The 18,229-nt window shown below is 38.7% G+C and overlaps 1 protein-coding gene across 28 annotated transcripts in view; it reads left to right on the top strand.

Moving 5' to 3' along the window:
* The window catches only part of LOC147350176 (uncharacterized), a 97,076-nt gene that overhangs the window by 45,378 nt on the left and 33,469 nt on the right, over window positions 1-18,229 (top strand). For 9 of the 28 annotated variants that reach the window (XR_015149234.1, XR_015149229.1, XR_015149235.1 and 6 more), the window contains one exon: window positions 9,975-11,077. The exons of 14 other annotated variants lie outside the window; for them this stretch is intronic. Coding sequence is in view for 1 of the 14 variants with exons in the window: in XM_086362527.1 (XP_086218653.1) it covers window positions 9,975-10,007 (33 nt within the window). In the remaining 13 variants the exon portion in view is untranslated. Of the gene's footprint in view, window positions 1-9,779; window positions 9,891-9,974; window positions 11,078-18,229 lie in introns of those variants that run through there. 5 more of the 28 variants (XR_015149231.1, XR_015149224.1, XR_015149233.1 and 2 more) reach the window with 2 other exon arrangements.

The raw sequence follows: 18,229 nt of genomic DNA, 5'->3' as shown, positions 1-18,229 counted from the left end.
GAAGAGGTGCAAGAATACACAGAAGAACTATACAAAAAAGATCTTCATGACCCAGATAATCATGAGAGTGTGATCACTCACCTAGAGCCAGACATCCTGGAATGAAAAGTCAAGTGGGCCTTAGGAAGCATCGGTATGAACAAAGCTAGTGGAGGTGATAAACTCCAGGTGAGCTCTTTCAAATCCTAAAAGATGAAGCGGTAAAAGTGCTGCACTCAATATGCCAGCAAATTTGGAAAACTTAGCAGTGGCCACAGAACTGGAAAAGGTCAGTTTTCATTCTAATACCAAAGAAAAGCAGTGCCAAAGTATTAAAACTACTGCACAATTGCACTGATCTCACACACTAGCAAAGTAATGCTCAAAATTCTCCAAGCCAGACATCAACAGTATGTGAAACCATGAAATTCTAGGTATTCAAGCTGGATTTAGAAAAGGCAGAGGAACCAGAGATCAAATTGCCAACATCTGTTGGATCATTGAAAAAGTGAGGGTTCCAGAAAAACATCTATGCCTGCTTTATTGACTATGCCAAAGCCTTTGTGTGGAAAATTCTTCAAGAGATGGGAATACCAGACCACCTTACTTGCCTCCTGAGAAACTGTATGCAGGTCAAAAAGCAACAGTTAGAACTGGACAAGGAACAACAGACTGGTTCCGAATTGGGAAAGGAGTACATCAAGGGTGTATATTGTCACTCTGCTTATTTAACATCTATGCAGAGTACATCAAGCGAAATGCTGAGCTGGAGGAAGCACAAGCTGGAATCAAGATTTCTGGGAGAAATATCAACAACCTCAGATATGCAGATGACACCACCCTTATGGCAGAAAGTGAAGAAAAACTAAACAGCCTCTTGATGAAAGTGAAAGAGGAGAGAGAAAAAGTTGGCTTAAAGCTCAACATCCAGAAAACAAAGATCATGGTATCCAGTCCCAGCACTTCACGGCAAATAGAAATAATGGAAACAGTGAAAGACTATTTTCTTGGCCTCCTAAATCACTGCAGATGGTGACTGCAGCCTTGAAATTAAAAGATGCTTGCTCCTTTAAGAAAAGCTATGACTAACCTAGACAGCATATTAAAAAGCAAAACATCACTTTGCTGACAAAGGTCCATCTAGTCAAAGCTATGGTTTTTCCAGTAGTCACGTTTTTATGTGAGAGTTGGGCTATAAAGAAAGTTGAGCACTGAAGAATTGATGTTTTTGAACTGTGGTGTTGGAGAATACTCTTGAGAGTCCTTTGGACAGCAAGGAGATCCAACCAGTCCATCCTAAAGGAAATCAGTCCTGAATATTCATCTGCAGGACTGATGTTGAAGCTGAAACTCCAAAACTTGGGATACCTCATTTGAAGAACTGGCTCACTGGAAAAGACCCTGAGGCTAGGAAAGATTGAAGGTAGGAGGAGAAGAGGATGACAGAAGATGAGATGGTCGGATGGCATCATGGATTTGATGAACATAAGTGTTGAGCAGGGTCCAGGAGTTGGTGATGGACAGGGAAGCCTGGTGTTCTGCATTCAATGGGGTCATAAAGAATCAGATGAGACTGAGCAACTGAAGTGAATTGATGGAAAAAGTTGTGATTAAGAATCTTGAAGGAAGTTACTTTGTATTAATCAGAATGGCCCTAAATACAATCACATTTATCTTTATGAGAGAGATTATTTTGAGACAGTCAGAAAAGGAGAAAAGCACAAGAGGAGGAGACTGTCTGACCCAGAGAAACTTCAGCAGTGTAGCCACAAGCCACAGAACACTTGGAGCCATCAAAATTTGAAGTAGAAAAAATAGATGTTCCACTATAGTTTTCAGAGGGAGTGTAGCCCTGCCAACATTTTGATTTAGACCTTAGGCCTCTAAACTATGAGACAATAAATTTGTATAGATGTAAGCTACCAATTTCTGATGTATTTATGGGAAGCACAGGAAACTAACGCATTGCCATTTTATCACTTTGCACATTCCAAGTATGTTTTGGCTTCTTATCCATAGACTGTTAAGACTTTGAAAGTGGAAATCACATCTTACTCTTTGTGGAGCATTCAGTACCTCACACAAGTCTTTACTCATAGCAAGGGCTAGAAGAAAATTCCCAAATGTATTAATAAATGCCACCCTCAGAGAATTATTTTGGACATGGTTCCTAAATGCAATAATTAAGAAAGCTGATTTGGTGAAAAATCAGCAAAATTGAACTATTATCTAAATATATCTTTTGAGAAAAGGACAAAATGAATTGCATTTTAACACTGGCTGAAAATTCACACTGTCTTGCCAGCAGCTGTTTTTTGCAACAAAGTTGTTTGGTTATAATATTAAATACAACTATATGGTTTCTTTTATATTTCTCTTAATCTTAATTTCATGTTTTTTTTTTTCCTTCAATCTTCTACATCATTAAGCTTTCCTCCTTTTATAATCTTATCTTCTCTTAAAACATGAAGCTGCTTCTCTTCTAAATAATACATGGTGAATATGTGCATGGATGGAAATTAATCTGGTGAGGTATTACTTCTGAAAGAGAAGGAAAAATGGGATAACAGCACAGAAATGTACTTTCTGGAGTGGTCTTGTGCAGTCTTTCTCTTTCATTATGGCACATCTTCCACTCCTCACCTCCCCCGTGCACATCTAGATTCTATATCATTTCAAATCTATTTTCCTGCCACATTATGTTCCAACATAGGGCCATTTTTTGGTTCTTAAACAGATTACTTATTTCTTATATCTCCTTGGGTCTCATTTTGTTTCTTTCTCTGATGGGGAACAAAACACTTCAAAAAATCCAGTATTATGCTATTAGAGCAGCTTTCCTTGGGCATTGTTTGAAGTTCTCAGGTTAACATGGAAAAAAAACATTGATAGATATTATAAATATTAGTAGATATCAATGCTAATATATTACATTTCATGATTTATATTGTATAATATTTGATTTAACCATTGTTTTTAGCCTCACAATAGGCTGGCTGAAAGGAAATAAAGAAGACAACTTTTCTATTAGAATAAAATTTTTTTTTAATCCATGATATGGAATTGAAAACTAAAAAGTTCAATAACATACACAAAATAAAGTGTAATGTTTACTTTTGACAATTTAAGAAGCCAGTATGTCAGAATAAGCATGCATAAAATTTAATTAGAGCTCAAATAGCCAGAGCCAGCCTTACTAAAACATTTCCCTGACAGGCTATGGAGTCCCTGTTACTGAATTCTGCTCAATAGCTAAAGAAACAGTCATCAATTTGGTGACTTAAACATTAATTTGCTGAAGACATGAGAGTGTACACCTAGTGGAATGCCAGTTGTGCACACGGTCGTAAGGTGTATTGCAGACCATAACCAAGTACTGCAAAACAATGTAAAATAAGGTTTGCACGAACTATTTAACATACTTTTGACTGAGAATGTCCAACAGTGTAAATATATTATTTTTCTCTTGTGGATGTATACACATAATAAAATTTAATGAGAAATCTCATTGGGTATTTTTACCCTTAATCAGTTTAAAATTTAGTCTGGAGAGGAAGTTTATGATCACTTACCAGAATTCCACCTTTTGTAGTCTTAAGGCCCCACCATGCCTGCTCTTCTTTACTGGGATTTCCAATCCATAACATTTCTACTCCTTCATCAATAGGGCTTTTTGTCTCATTTCTGTTTCTCTGTTTTAAATCCCTTGGCTTCTGATTCCAAACTCTCTTTTCTTAGTGCTTGAGAAATTGTTTTGCTTGTTTTTCTCTCAAACTTGAAGGCCAGTTACACTTCTGGCCATATTCTTTAAACTGCCTTGTCCAGCCTATGCCAGTGATAGGAATATAGAGAGAAAAATCAGAGATCCAGGTGGGTGGCTAAACTAAGGATCTGACTACCTCCAATTGTTTGGCAAACCCAGAGTCTCTATGCTCACCCATCCTTACAACCACTGAAGAGGGATCTAAGTTTTTTGTTCCTTCTAGGCCTTCATTTCAGAGCCTCATTTCCCATTTACTTCAAAGTAACAAGATTATTCCATCTACCAATAAACAGAGAAACAAAACATTAGGAGATAACCTCTTTAAATTCATAGCATCAAATTTCCATATATTCCTACATAGAAACATATTTTTTTTCTTCCTCCATCATAATTATACATTGAAAGCCATCTTCTCTAGTAGTGTCTTGAATGTGATAGCATTTTCAGAAGACTCATAATATCCATAATATCCATTACTCATTATCTTACATTATGTTCGTTACTCAATATCTTACTCATTATCTCTTACTATTATTGTCCAAACTTGCTTGTCTATAACACAACTTCAATAGCTTTTAAAAATGCTCTTCATGTGTGTCTCATAAAGAATGTATTAAAAAAAAAGTCAACTCAAAATATATATGGTGACCCTCTGTACTATCTTTGCAACTCTTCTGTAGGTCTAAAATGTCTCAAAAAGTTAGAGAATTTTATCTCCTCTTACCTGTATCGTCCTAATTCTCTGCATGTTCTCCTAGATAAACTTTGTGAAGAAGTTTCTTTTCCTCAACCCCTTTCATTTCCAAACTATGTTGAATTTTATGGTTAATGTCTGAAAGGACCACACCAGAGATTTCCATCCAATAAATCTGATCAGCAATTTTAGACACAACTTTTGATTTAGCAGCGGTGTTTCACACAGCCCAGCACACATTCCTTTTGAAATATGTCTGTTGTCACTTTTTTTTTTGTCACAGTATGCATGGATTTAGTTTCCTGAATTCTTTTTCTTGTGGTCTCCTTCACATATAAACTCTTACCATCATGTAATAGTCCAACTAGGTCCCCTTTTCTATTCTGGCTTTATTACTATGTATATGAAATTACTTCCCAATCACTTATCCCTAGCTCAGACCACTCTTTTGTGTTGTTTGTATTTATAATTACTTCCTATGTAACAGTTTCTGTTAAATGTCTGAAAATGCACCCCCAAAATAATCACCCCTCACTCTCCCTACCTTTTCTTCGCCTAGACTCTTCAATCTCAGTGAATGTGCAGCCATTTACTTAAGTGTTTAAATACACATCTCAGAATCTCCCATAAATTACCCTTGCACATTTCCTTAACAATTTATCACTAAGTCCTCTTTCTAAAAATTCCTTAGTATGCCCTGCTGCTGCTGCTAAGTCGCTTCAGTCGTGTCCAGCTCTGTGCGACCCCAGAGATGGCAGCCCACCAGGCTCCCCCAATCCCTGGGATTTTCCCCAATTTAATACTTTTTATACACACTTGGACAGCTTCATTGACCAAATACAAGTTTTCTCCACATTCATTTCTACTCCTGGAACCAACTTCACACACCATAACTAAAGTGATCTTTAGAAATATACATCTGATCATGTAACTCCGTGCTTATAAGATTCTGTTTTACCATTTGTATTGACATAAACTCCACAATCTATGACATGGAAATATACATATATATGTATAGTTACATACTTATGCTATATATATTTATATAATCCCCCTAGCATAGCTCTCCATCCTTCCTTTCCAATCCTAGCTTCTGTTGCGCTAGCTAATTCCTTGAGATTCAATGCCTCCTTCAGTTCATTTCAGGCACTCAGTCGTCCCTGGCTCTTTGCAACCCCATGCCGCAGCATGCCACGCTTCCCTGTCCATCACCAACTCCCGGAGTCCACACAAACCCATGTCCATTAGGTCGATGATGCCAAACAACCATCTCATCCTCTGTCATCCCCTTCTCTTCCTGCCCTCAATCTTTCCCAGCATCAGGGTCTTTTCAAAGGAGTCAGCTCTTCGCATCAGGTGGCCAAAGTATTGGAGTTTCAGCTTCAACATCAGTCCTTCCAATGAACACCCAGGATTGATCTCCTTTACGATGGACTGGTTGGATCTCCTTGCAGTCCAAGGGACTCACAAGAGTCTTCTCCAACACCACAGTTCAAAAGCACCAATTCTTCTGTGCTCAGCTTTCTTTATAGTCCAACTCTCACATCCATACATGACCACTGGAAAAACAATAGCCTTGACTAGATGGACCTTTGTTGACAAAATAATGTCTCTGCTTTTGAATATGCTATCTAGGTTGGTCATAACTTTCCTTCAAGGAGCAAGCGTCTTTTAATTTGTTGGCTGCAATCACCATCTGCAGTGATTTTGGAGCCCAGAAAAATAAAGTCAGCCATTGTTTCCACTGTTTCCCCATCTATTTGCCATGAAGTTATGGGACCACATGCAGTGATCTTGGTTTTCTGAGTGTTGAGCTTTATGGCAACTTTTTCACTCTCCTCTTTCACTTTCATGAAGAGGCTCTTTAGTTCTTCACTTTCTGCCATAAGGGTGGTGTCATCTGCATATCTGAGGTTATTAATATTTCTCCCGGCAATCTTGATTCCAGCTTGTGCTTCCTCCAGCCCAACGTTTCTCATGATGTACTCTGCGTAGAAATTAAATAAGCAGGGTGACAATTTACAGCCTTGATGTATTCTTTTCCTATTTGGAACCAGTCTGTTGTTCCATGTCCAGTTCTAACTGTTGCTTCCTGACCTGCATATAGGTTTCTCAAGAGACAGGTCAGGTGGTCTGGTATTCCCATCTCTTTCAGAATTTTCCACTGTTTATTGTGATCTACACAGTCAAAGGCTTTGGCATAATCAATAAAGCAGAAATAGAAGTTTTTCTGGAACTCTCTTGCTTTTTCGATGATCCAGTGGATGTTGGCAATTTGATTTCTGGTTCCTCTGCCTTTTCTAAAACCAGCTTGAACATCTGGAAGTTCACGGTTCGTGTATTCCCGAAGCCTGGCTTGGAGAATTTTGAGCATTACTTTACTAGCATGTGAGATGATTGCAAGTGTGTGGTAGTTTGAGCATTCTTTGGCATTACCTTTCTTTGGGATTGGAATGAAAACTGACCTTTTCTAATCCTGTGGCCACTGCTGAGTTTCCCAAATTTGCTGGCATATTGAGTGCAGCACTTTCACAGCATCATCTTTCAGGATTTGAAGTAGCTCCACTGGAATTCCATCATCTCCACTAGCTTTGTTCATAGTTCTGCTTCCTAAGGCCCACTTGACTTCACATTCCAGGATGTCTGGCTCTGAGTGAGTGTGAGTGATCACACCATCATGATTATCTGCGTCATGATGATATTTTTTGTACAGATCTTCTGTGTATTCTTGCCACCTCTTCTTAATATCTTTTGCTTCTGTTAGGCCCATACCATTTCTGTCCTTTATTGTGCCCATCTTTGCATGAAATGTTCCCTTGGTATCTCTGATTTTTTTGAAGAGATCTCTAGTCTTTCCCATTCTATTGCTTTCCTCTATTTCTTTGCATTGATTGGTGAGTAAGGCTTTCTTATCTCTCCTTGCTATTTTTGGAACTTTGCATTCAAATGGGTATTTCTTTTCTTTTCTCCTTTGCTTTTCATTTCTCTTCTTTTCACAGCTATTTGTAAGGCCTCCTCCAACAGCCATTTTGCTTTTTTTGCATTTCTTTTTCTTGGGGATGGTCTTGATTCCTGTCTCCTGTACAATGTCATGAACCTCCATCCATAGTTCATCAGGCACTCTGTCTATCAGATTTAGTCCCTAAAATCTATTTCTCACTTCCACTGTATAGTCATAAAGGATTTGATTTAGGTCATACCTGAATGGTCTAGTGGTTTTCCCCACTTTCTTCAATTTAAATCTGAATTTGGCAATAAGGAGTTAATGATCTGAGCCACAGTCAGCTCCTGGTCTTGTTTTTGCTGACTGCATAGAGCTTCTCCATCTTTGGCTGCAAAGAATATAATCAATCTGATTTTGGTGTTGACCATCTGGTGATGTCCATGTGTAGAGTCTTCTCTTATGTTGTTGGAAGAGGGTGTTCACTTACTAATACATGATTTTCACTCTGCTTGGAAGATTCTCCTTTGTCCACTTTGCATATTACTTTGTCCACTTGCATGTAAGAATTCTACTTTTTATTTACATCTCTGAGATGAAAGTGATTATGAAAGTACTTGAGGATGTTTAAACATCCTCTGAAAATTTTTACCTTCACCTACTCTTTGCTTTCACTGATATGTTTCCAGATCACCTGGGAAGTCTTCCTCAAGAATGGTTTGAATAGAGACAGATTTCATAGCAGGACACGATGAACATGGACATACCATATGTTATTCACTCCTAATAATTGTGGGAAGAATATTTAATTTTAACAATTTTATCTGTCTACCCATCCATCTGTAGAATTTTGCAGTTAGTTTTCTCTTTAACTTACCTCCACTCATAACCATAAACATGTAATTGTTCCCAAATGCAAATTTGAGTATAATAAACATCTTACTTGACTCAAGATGCTATAACAGTAGGTGGCTTAAACAACAAATTTATTTTCTTACAGTTCTTAAGGCTGGAAAGTCCAAGATCATTCTCTCTAAGAATTTAGTTTTGGTAACACACTCTTCATGGTCTGCAGCTATCTACCTGCAAACATGGCAGGGTGAAGGAGGGCAAAAGAGTACAAGCTCTCGGTGCCTCTTATAAGGACACTGTGGGCTTGTGCTAAGTCGCTTCAGTCATGTCTAACTCTTTGTGATGTTATGGACTGTAGCCCGCCAGGCTCCTCTGTCCATGGGGATTATCTAGGAAAGAATACTGGAGTGGGTTGCCATGCCCTTCTCATAAAGACACTAGTCCTATTATATCAGGACCTTACTTTATGACATCATTTAAATTTATGTATTATACTGAAGTATAGTTGATTTACTATGTTATATTGACATTGAAGTAAAAAATGAAAGTGTTAGTTGCTCAATTGTTTCTGACTCTGTGAACACATAGAGGGTAGCGTGAAAGACTCCTCTCTCCATGGAATTCTTCAGGCAAGAATACTGGAGTGGGTAGTCATTCCTTTTTCCAGAGAATCTTTGCCAGCCAGGGATTGAACCTGGATCTCCTGCTTTGAAGGTGGACTCTTTACCTTATTTAACCTTAATTACCTCCTTGTAGACCCTGTCTCCAAATTCAGTCATGCTGGGTTTAATGCTGTGGCATATGAAATTTGGGATATAGTTCAGTCCATAGGACTAAGTATTGAAGTAGCTACATGGCTAAAGTATTGGCTTTCTTTTCTTTCTTTTTTTTAAATTTATTTATTTTAATTGGAAGTTAATTACTTTACAATATTGTATTGGTTTTGCCATACATCAACATGAATCTGTCACGGATATACACGTGTTCCCCATCCTGAACCCTCCTCCCACATCCCTCCCTGTAACATCCCTCTGGGTCATCCCAGTGCACCAGCCCCAAGCATCCTGTATCATGCATCGAACCTGGACTGGCGATTCGTTTCATATATGATATTATACATGTTTCAATGCCATTCTCCCAAATCATCCCACCCTTTTCTATAATACTGTAGTTGCTGCTGCTGCTAAGTCGCTTCAGTTGTGTCTGACTCTGTGCGACCCCATAGACAGCAGCCTACCAGGCTCCTCCACCCATGGGATTTTCCAGGCAAGAACACTGGAGTGGGTTGCCATTTCCTTCTCCAATGCATGAAAGTGAAAAGGGAAAGTGAAGTTGCTCTGTTGTGCCCAACTCTTTTCAACCCCCTGGACTGCAGCCTACCAGGCTCCTCCATCCATGGGATTTTCCAGGCAAGAGTACTGGAGTGGGGTGCCATTGCCTTCTCCAAAAACTGTACTTAAATTACTAACCACACTTCAATGAAAAAATTTACGAGTTCAAGGAAACTCCCTCAAATTATGAAGTTAAACTGCAATTTCCTATCTTTAGAGGAAATCTGAAGAAATACATGTTTACCAACTCAAGAAGCTTGATGCTATATTGTGTAATCAGAGTTATTAGTGCTGTGTAACCTGAAACAGAATGGGTATGTTTGGAAGGAAGTTTCAAACAAAGACAGAGTATTAAAAAGCAGAGACATTACTTTGCCTAAAACGTCTGTATAGTCAAAGCTATAATTTTTCCAGGACTCACGTATGGATGTGAGAGTTGTACCATAGAGACACCTGAGCGCTGAAGAATTGCTGCTTTTGAACTGTAATGGAGAAGACTCTTGAGAGTCCCTTGGACTGCAAGGAGAGCAACCCAGTCAATCCTAAAGGAAATCAACCCTGAATAATTGTTGGAAGGACTGATCCTGAAGCTCCAATACTTAGACCACCTGTTGCAAAGAACCAACTCATTTGAAAAGACCCTGATGCTGGAAAAGATTGAAGCCAGGAGAAGGGGATGATAGAGGATGAGATGGTTGGATGGCATCACAGACTCAATGATTATGAGTTTGAGCAAGCTCCAGGAGTTGGTGAAGGACAGGGAAGCTTAGTGTGCTGTACTCATAGGGTTGCAGAGAGTTGGACATGATTGAATGACTGAACAACAACTAAAACAATTAGAAGTATCATGGGTAGTTTGGAGGTCTTTAATGTTTGCCCCTTCTCTGTCATTTTTCTGTACACTTTCTTTTTATATAAGCAATTCATATTTTCTTTTTGTTGTATAAGTCTGCTCTACAACTGCACTGTTAACTCCCGGAGCCATATCCAGAATAGCTTTTGCAAAATTTTACATGTACATTTAATTTAGAGCAGCCTTCAAGCACAGGGTTGAAAAATTGTCCAAAATTTAAAATATATTTTGCAGGTTTAATAATTTTAATGCAAAGTCTATATCCTCTGTATTGTTTTTATTTCCTCCTGGGGCAAGTAAAAAACATTTTTTAAAAAGTTTGACAATGTCTGCATAAATTTAAGTGTTAAGATATTGATCTATTTTTATTTAACACCAATATTTTCTTATTGTCTCATTGTATGTTTTATTTTTGTTTTGTTGTTCAATCACTGTTGTGTCGGACTGAAACATTTTAAAAAGTATATAAACAAAGTCTCATTTTATATAAATATTGTCATTTGTTTTAGTGGTTAGCAATACATCTAAGAGAACCTTAGGACCATTTTGCCATAATATTGAATGAAATTGTAAATTTTGAATGAAATTGTATGGTAAAACACCTGAAACATTTGTTGTAATATTGCACGATGTTGTTTCTTATGGCAAACATGATATGATAAGTTACATTTTAAAATATATATTTGTTTTGTAAAATTTCTCCATTCCTGATCTGCGATTGGTTTACTGTCAGCAATTTTTTTCATTTTTCTAAATAGTAGCTTCAGTTCAGTTCAGTTTAGTTCAGTCACTCAGTCATGTCTGACTCTTTGCAACCCCATGAATCGCAGCATGCCAGGCCTCCCTGTCCATCACCAACTCCCAGAGTTCACTCACACTCACATCCATCGAGTCAGTGATGCCATCCAGCCATCTCATCCTCTGTCGTCCCCTTCTCCTCCTGCCCCCAATCCCTCCCAGCATCAGAGTCTTTTCCAATGAGTCAACTCTTTGCATCAGGTGGCCAAAGTACTGGAGTTTCAGCCTTAGCATCATTCCTTCCAAAGAAATCCCAGGGCTGATCTCCTTCAGATTGGACTGCTTGGATCTCCTTGCAGTCCAAGGGACTCTTGAGAGTCTTCTCCAACACCACAGTTTTAAAGCATCAATTCTTTGGTGCTCAGCTTTCTTCACAGTCCAACTCTCACATGCATACATGACCACAGGAAAAAACATAGCCTTGACTAGAAGGACCTTTGTTGGCAAAATAATGTCTCTGCTTTTGAATATGCTATCTAGGTTGGTCATAACTTTCCTTCCAAGGAGTAAGCGTCTTTTAATTTCATGGCTGCAGTCATTGGAGCCTCCCAAAATAAAGTCTGATACAGTTTCCCCATTTATTTCCCATGAAGTGATGGGACCAAATGCCACGATCTTCGTTTTCTGAATGTTGAGCTTTAAGCCAACTTTTTCACTCTCCTCTTTAACCTTTAACAAGAGGCTTTTTAGTTCCTCTTCACTTTCTGCCATAAGGGTGGTGTAATCTGCATATCTGAGGTTATTGATATTTCTCCCAGCAATCTTGATTCCAGCTTGTGCTTCATCCAGCCCAGCGTTTCTCATGATGTACTCTGCATATAAGTTAAATAAACAGGGTGACAATATACAGCCTTGACGTACTCCTTTTCCTGTTTGGAACCAGTCTGTTGTTCCATGTCCAGTTCTAACTGTTGCTTCCTGACATGCATACAAATTTCTTAAGAGGCAGGTCAGGTGGTTTGGTATTCCCATTTCTTTCAGAATTTTCCACAGTTTATTGTGATCCACAAAGTCAAAGGGTTTGGCATAGTCAATAAAGCAGAAATAGATGTTTTTCTGGAACTCTCTTGCTTTTTCCATGATCCAGCGGATGTTGGCAATTTGGCCTCTGGTTCCTCTGCCTTTTCTAAAACCAGCTTGAACATCTGGAAGTTCATGGTTCACATATTGCTGAAGCCTGGCTTGGAGAATTTTGAGCATTACTTTACTAGTGTGTGAGATGACTGCAGTTGTGCGGTAGCTTGAGCATTCTTTGTCATTTCCTTTCTTTGGGATTGGAATGAAAACTGACCTTTTCCAGTCCTGTGGCCACTGCTGAGTTTTCCAAATTCACTGCCATAATGAGTCCAGCACTTTCACAGCATCATCTTTCAGGATTTGAAATAGCTCAACTGGAATTCCATCACCTCCACTAGCTTTGTCTGTAGTGATGCTTTCTAAGGCCCACGACTTCACATTCCAGGATATCTGGCTCTAGGTCAGTGATCACACCATCGTGATTATCTGGGTTGTGTAGATTTTTTCGTGCAGTTGTTCTGTGTATTCTTGCCACCTCTTCTTAATATCTTCTGTTTCTGTTAGGTCCATACCATTTCTGTCCTTTATCGAGCCCATTTTTGCATGAAATGTTCCCTTGGTATTTCTGATTTTCCTGAAGAGATCTCTAGTCTTTCCCATTCTCTTGTTTTCCTCTATTTCTTTGCATTAATCGCTGAGGAAGGCTTTCTTATCTCTTCTTGCTATTCTTTGGAACTCTGCATTCAGATGCTTATATCTTTCCTTTGCTCCTTTGCTTTTCACTTCTCTTCTTTTCACAGCTATTTGTAAGGCCTCCCCAGACAGCCATTTTGCTTGTTTGCATTTCTTTTCCACAGGTATGGTCTTGATCCCTGTCTCCTTTACAATGTCACGAACCTCAGTCCATAGTTCATCAGGCACTCTATCTATCAGATCTAGTCCCTTACATCTATTTCTCACTTCCACTGTATAATCACAAGGGATTTGATTTAGGTCATAGTGGTCTAGTGGTTTTCCCTACTTTCTTCAATTTCAGTCTGAATTTGGCAATAAGGAGTTCATGATCTGAGCCACAGTCAGCTCCTGGTCTTGTTTTTGTTGACTGTGTAGAGCTTCTCCATCTTTTGCTGCAAAGAATATAATCAGTCTGATTTCAGTGTTGACCATCTGGTGATGTCCATGTATAGAGTCTTCTCTTGTGTTGTTGAAAGAGGGTGTTTGTTATGACCAGTGCATTTTCTTGGCAAAACTCTATTAGTCTTTGCCCTGCTTCATTCCGTATTCCAAGGCCAAATTTGCCTGTTACTCCAGGTGTTTCTTGACTTCCTACTTTGCATTCCAGTCCCCTATAATGAAAAGGACATCTTTTTTTGGGTGTTAGTTCTAAAAGGTCTTATAGGTCTTCATAGAACCATTCAACTTCAGCTTCTTCAGCATTACTAGTTGGGGCATAGACTTGGATTACTGTGATATTGAATGGTTTAAACATGCCAATGTTCTATAAATAATTTACAGGCAAGCTAAACTTTATCCAAAATCTAAGTTTTGTAGTTACTGAAGACAAGATGGGTTTGAGTCTTGGAGATGGTGTGAAGCAGCACGGATCATGGTTCTGGTAGAAACATCAGAGCTTATCAGAGTAAAAGAGATTCAGGGGATGATGTGTTCTCAAATCCCCAGCTGACTTCCTTTGGAGAACTCATGGCATACCATTCAAAACAGATGAAATACCTCTGGAAAAGGAAAATAGGAACTTGGATTTCTTCTATGGAAATAGGGACTAGAGAAGAGGGTAATGAAATAGTTTAGGGCCACTTGGAAACTTACCTATGATTAGGTCAGCATGGGCATTCAGTTAGTTTTTCAGTTCAGTTCAGTCACTCAGTCCTGTCTGACTCTGTGACTCCATGGGCTGCAGCACAGCAGACTACCCAGTCCATCATCATCTCTTGGAGCTTGTGCAAACTTATGTCTGTGTTGGTGATTCTGTCCAACTTTCTCATCCTCTATCTTCCCCTTCTCCTGCCTTCAATTTTTCCTCCAAGTATCAGGGGCTTTTCTAATGAATAAGATCTTTGCATCAGGTGGCCAAAGTATTGGAGTTTCAGCATTGGTCCTTCCAATTAATATTCAGGGTTGACTTCATTTAGGATTGATTGGGATGATCTCATTTCATCCCAGGGACTCTCACGAGTCTTCTCCAGCACCACAGTTCAAAAGCACCAAATCTTTGGCACTCAGCTTTTTTTATAGTCTAACTTTCACATCCATACATGACTACTGGAAAAACCATGGTTTTGACTTTATCACAAAGTTATGTCTCTACTTTTTAATATGCTGTCTAGGTTGGTAATAGCCTTTCTTCCAAGGGGAAAGCATCTTTTAATTTCATGACTGCAGTTACCATCTGCAGTGATTTTGGAGCCCAAGAAAACACTCTGTCACTGTTTCCATTGTGTCTCCATCTACTTGCCATGAAGTGATGGTGTAAGATGCCATATTAGTTTTTTGAATGTTGAGCTTTAAGCCAGCTTTTTCACTCTACTCGGTCATGTTCATCAGGAGGCTCATTAGTTCCTATTTGCTTTCAGCCATAAGGGTGGTGTCATCTGCATATCTGAAGTTACTGATATTTCTCCCTGCAATCCTGATTCCAGCTTGTACTTCATCCAGCCTGGAATTCACACCATGTACTCTTCATATAAGTTAAATAAGCAGAGTGACAATATACAGCCTTGACATACTCCTTTCCCAGTGGAACTAGTCCATTGTTCCATGTCCAGTTCTAACTGCTGTTTCTTGACCTTCATACAGATTTCTCAGGAGGCAGGTCAGGTGGTCTGGTATTCCCATCTCTTGCAGAATTTTCCACAGTTTGTTGTGATCCACACAGTGAAAGTCTTTAGCATAGTCAATGAAGCAGAAGTAGATGTTCTTCTGGAATTTTCTTGCTTTTTTGATAATCTAATGGATGGTCACAATTTGATCTCTGGTTCTTCTGTCTTCTCTAAATCCAGCTTCTATATCTGGAAGGTTTCAGTCCACATACTTTGAAGCCTAACTTGAATGATTTTGAACATTATCATGCTAGCATGTGAAATGAGCAAATTGTATGGTAGTTTGAAAAATCTTAGGCATTGCCCTTTTTGGGGAATGGAATGATTACTGACATTTTCTAGTCCCATGGCCACTACAGAGTTTTCCAAATTTGCTGGCTTAGTGAGCACAATACTTTAACAGCATTGTCTTTCAGGTTTTGAAATAGCTCAACTGGAATTCCATCATCTCCACTAGCTTTGTTCATAGTAATGCATCCTAAGACCCACTTGAAGTCAGACTCCAGGATGTCTGGCTCTATGTAAGTGGTCATGCCATCATGGTTATCCTGTCATTAAGACCTTTTTTGTACATTTCTGTGTATTCTTGCCACCTCTTCTTAATCTATGCTTCTGTTAGGTTCTTACAGTTTTTTTTTCCTAAACTGTTCCCATCTTTGAATGAATTGTACCCTTGGTATCTCTAATTTTCTTGAAGAGATCACTAGTCTTTCCCATTCTATGGTTTTTCTCTGTTTGCATTGGTCACTTAAGAATTATTTTCTCATATCTCCTTGCTTTTCTCTTGAACTCTGCATTCAGTTAGGTATATCTTTCCTTTTCTCCTTTGTTTTTTGCTTCTCTTCTTTTCTCAGCTGTTTGTAAGCCCTTCTCAGACAACCATTTTGCTTTATTACGTTTCTTTTTCTTGGGGATGGTTTTGGTCACCGCCTCCTGTAGAATGTTGCAAACATCTGTCCATAGTTCTTCAGGCACTCTATCAGATCTAATCCCTTGAATCTATTTGTCACTTCCACTGTATAATAACAAGGGACTTTTTTACTTCAAACCTGAATGGCCTAATGGTTTTCCCTAGTTTCTTCAATTTAAGTCTGAACATTGCAATAAGGAGATCATGATCTGAGCCACAGTCAGTTCCCAGTATTGTTTTTGCTGACTGCATAGAATATCTCCATCTTCACCTGCAAAGAATATAATCAACCTGATTTCGGTATTGGCCTTCTGGTGATGTCATCTGTTGAGTCATCTCTTGTGTTGTTGAAAGAGGGTGTTTGCTATGACCAGTGTGTTCTCTTGGAAAAATTCTGTTAGTCTTTGCCCTGCTTCTTTTTGTACTCCAAGGCCAAACTTGCCTGTTACTCCAGGTGTCTCTTGACTTCCTACTTTTGTATTCTAGTTCCCTATGATGACAAGTACATCATTTTTTGTTGTTAGTTCTAGAATGTCCTGTATGTATTCATAGAAACGTTCGACTTCAGCTTCTTTGACATTAGCGGTTGGGGCATAATCTTGGATTACTGTGATGTTGAATGGTTTACCTTGGAAACAAACAGATCATTCTGTCATTTTTGAGGTTACACCCAAGTACTGAATTTTGGACTTTTTTGTTGACTGTGAGAGCTGTTCCATTCCTTCTAAGGGATCCTTGCCCACTAAGGTGTGGTACTTATTTATGAATGCCCTGTTTGTTTCATAAGATTTCTCTTCTCTGGACACTGGGAACTCAATTTCTGGCTTTGTATGATACCTAGATTTAATTTTCTCCTGTGGTAATTTGTCTTTCCTAGTTTCAGTGACTTATCTTATGTGTCTTCAGGTAGATACTCAGCTGATGATTCAAGAAGACTTCTATAAGGCTTTGAGAACTCTGTCCTTCATATCTTCCTCCATTCAAATACATTGTACAAATTTTATTGACTTTCTTTTCTCAAATTTTGATCTCTGGTATTGGAACTCAATGAAATTGTAGGACTCTATGTTTATTGTTTTATAATTTCTTTATATGTATGTGATTTATTCCAAGTACAACATGGCTGATTGTTATATGTAAGTGTGATAGTCTTCTTTTCAATGGTAAAAAACAAATTTTAATTATTAAAGTTAATTATTTTATTATCACTTTATACTTACACTGCATAATCAAAGATTTTAAGTGCTTTTAAGAAACACTTCTTACTTTGTAATAAGCTCTTCAGTGTTTTCTGAGCTTTATAAAGAATATATTTCTGTTTTAACTAACTTTTTTGGCATGATTGTATATACCTCTCTGCTAAGAAATACAGACTAAATAGTAACAATAAGCAGAGTGCTAAGGATAAAAATTATAATGATGTCTATAATGTATGTTTGCTAAGTCTCTTCACTGTGTCCTACTCTTTGCAACCCTATGGATTGTAGACCTGCTGAGCTCCTCTGTCCATGGGATTCTCCAGGCAAGAATACTGGAGTGGGTTTCCATTTCCTTCTCCAGGGAATCTTCCTGACCCAGAGACTGAACCTGCAACTTCTGTGTCTCCTGCTTTGCAAGTGGATTTTTTACCACTGAGCCATTGGGGGTAGTGATAATAATAACAAAATATTTTAAAATATTACACAGTTCTGTTCAGTTCAGTTGCTCATTCATGTCCGACTCTTTGAGACCCCATGAACCACAGCACACCAGGCCTTCCTGTCCATGACCAACTCCCAGACTCCACACAAACCCATGTCCATCAAGTCAGTGATGCCATCCAACCATCTTATCCACTGTTGTCCCCTTCTCCTCCTGCCCTCAATCCTTCCCAGCATCAGGGTCTTTTCAAATGAATCAGCTCTTTGCATCAGGTAGCCAAAATACTGGAGTTTCAGCTTCAACATCAGTCCTTCCAATGAACACCCAGGACTGATCTCCTTTACAATGGACTGGTTGGATCTCCTTGCAGTCCAAGGGACTCTTCAAGAGTCTTCTCTAACACCACAGTTCAAAAGCATCAATTCTTTGGCACTCAGCTTTCTTCACAGTCCAACTCTCACATCCATACATGACCACAGGAAAAACCATAGCCTTGACTAGATGAAATTTTGTTGGTAAAGTAATGTCTCTGCTTTTTAATATGCTGGCTAGGTTGATCATAACTTTCGTTCCAAGGAGTAAGCATCTTTTAGTTTCATGGCTGCAATTACCA

The sequence above is a fragment of the Bos grunniens genome, chromosome 20 (assembly GCF_055505025.1).
Source record: "Bos grunniens cultivar Pamir isolate PY7600 chromosome 20, Bosgru_T2T1.0, whole genome shotgun sequence".
NCBI lineage: Eukaryota > Metazoa > Chordata > Mammalia > Artiodactyla > Bovidae > Bos > Bos grunniens.
The sequence above is the reverse complement of the archived record's forward strand: the minus strand, read 5'-3'. Positions and strand labels throughout refer to the sequence as shown.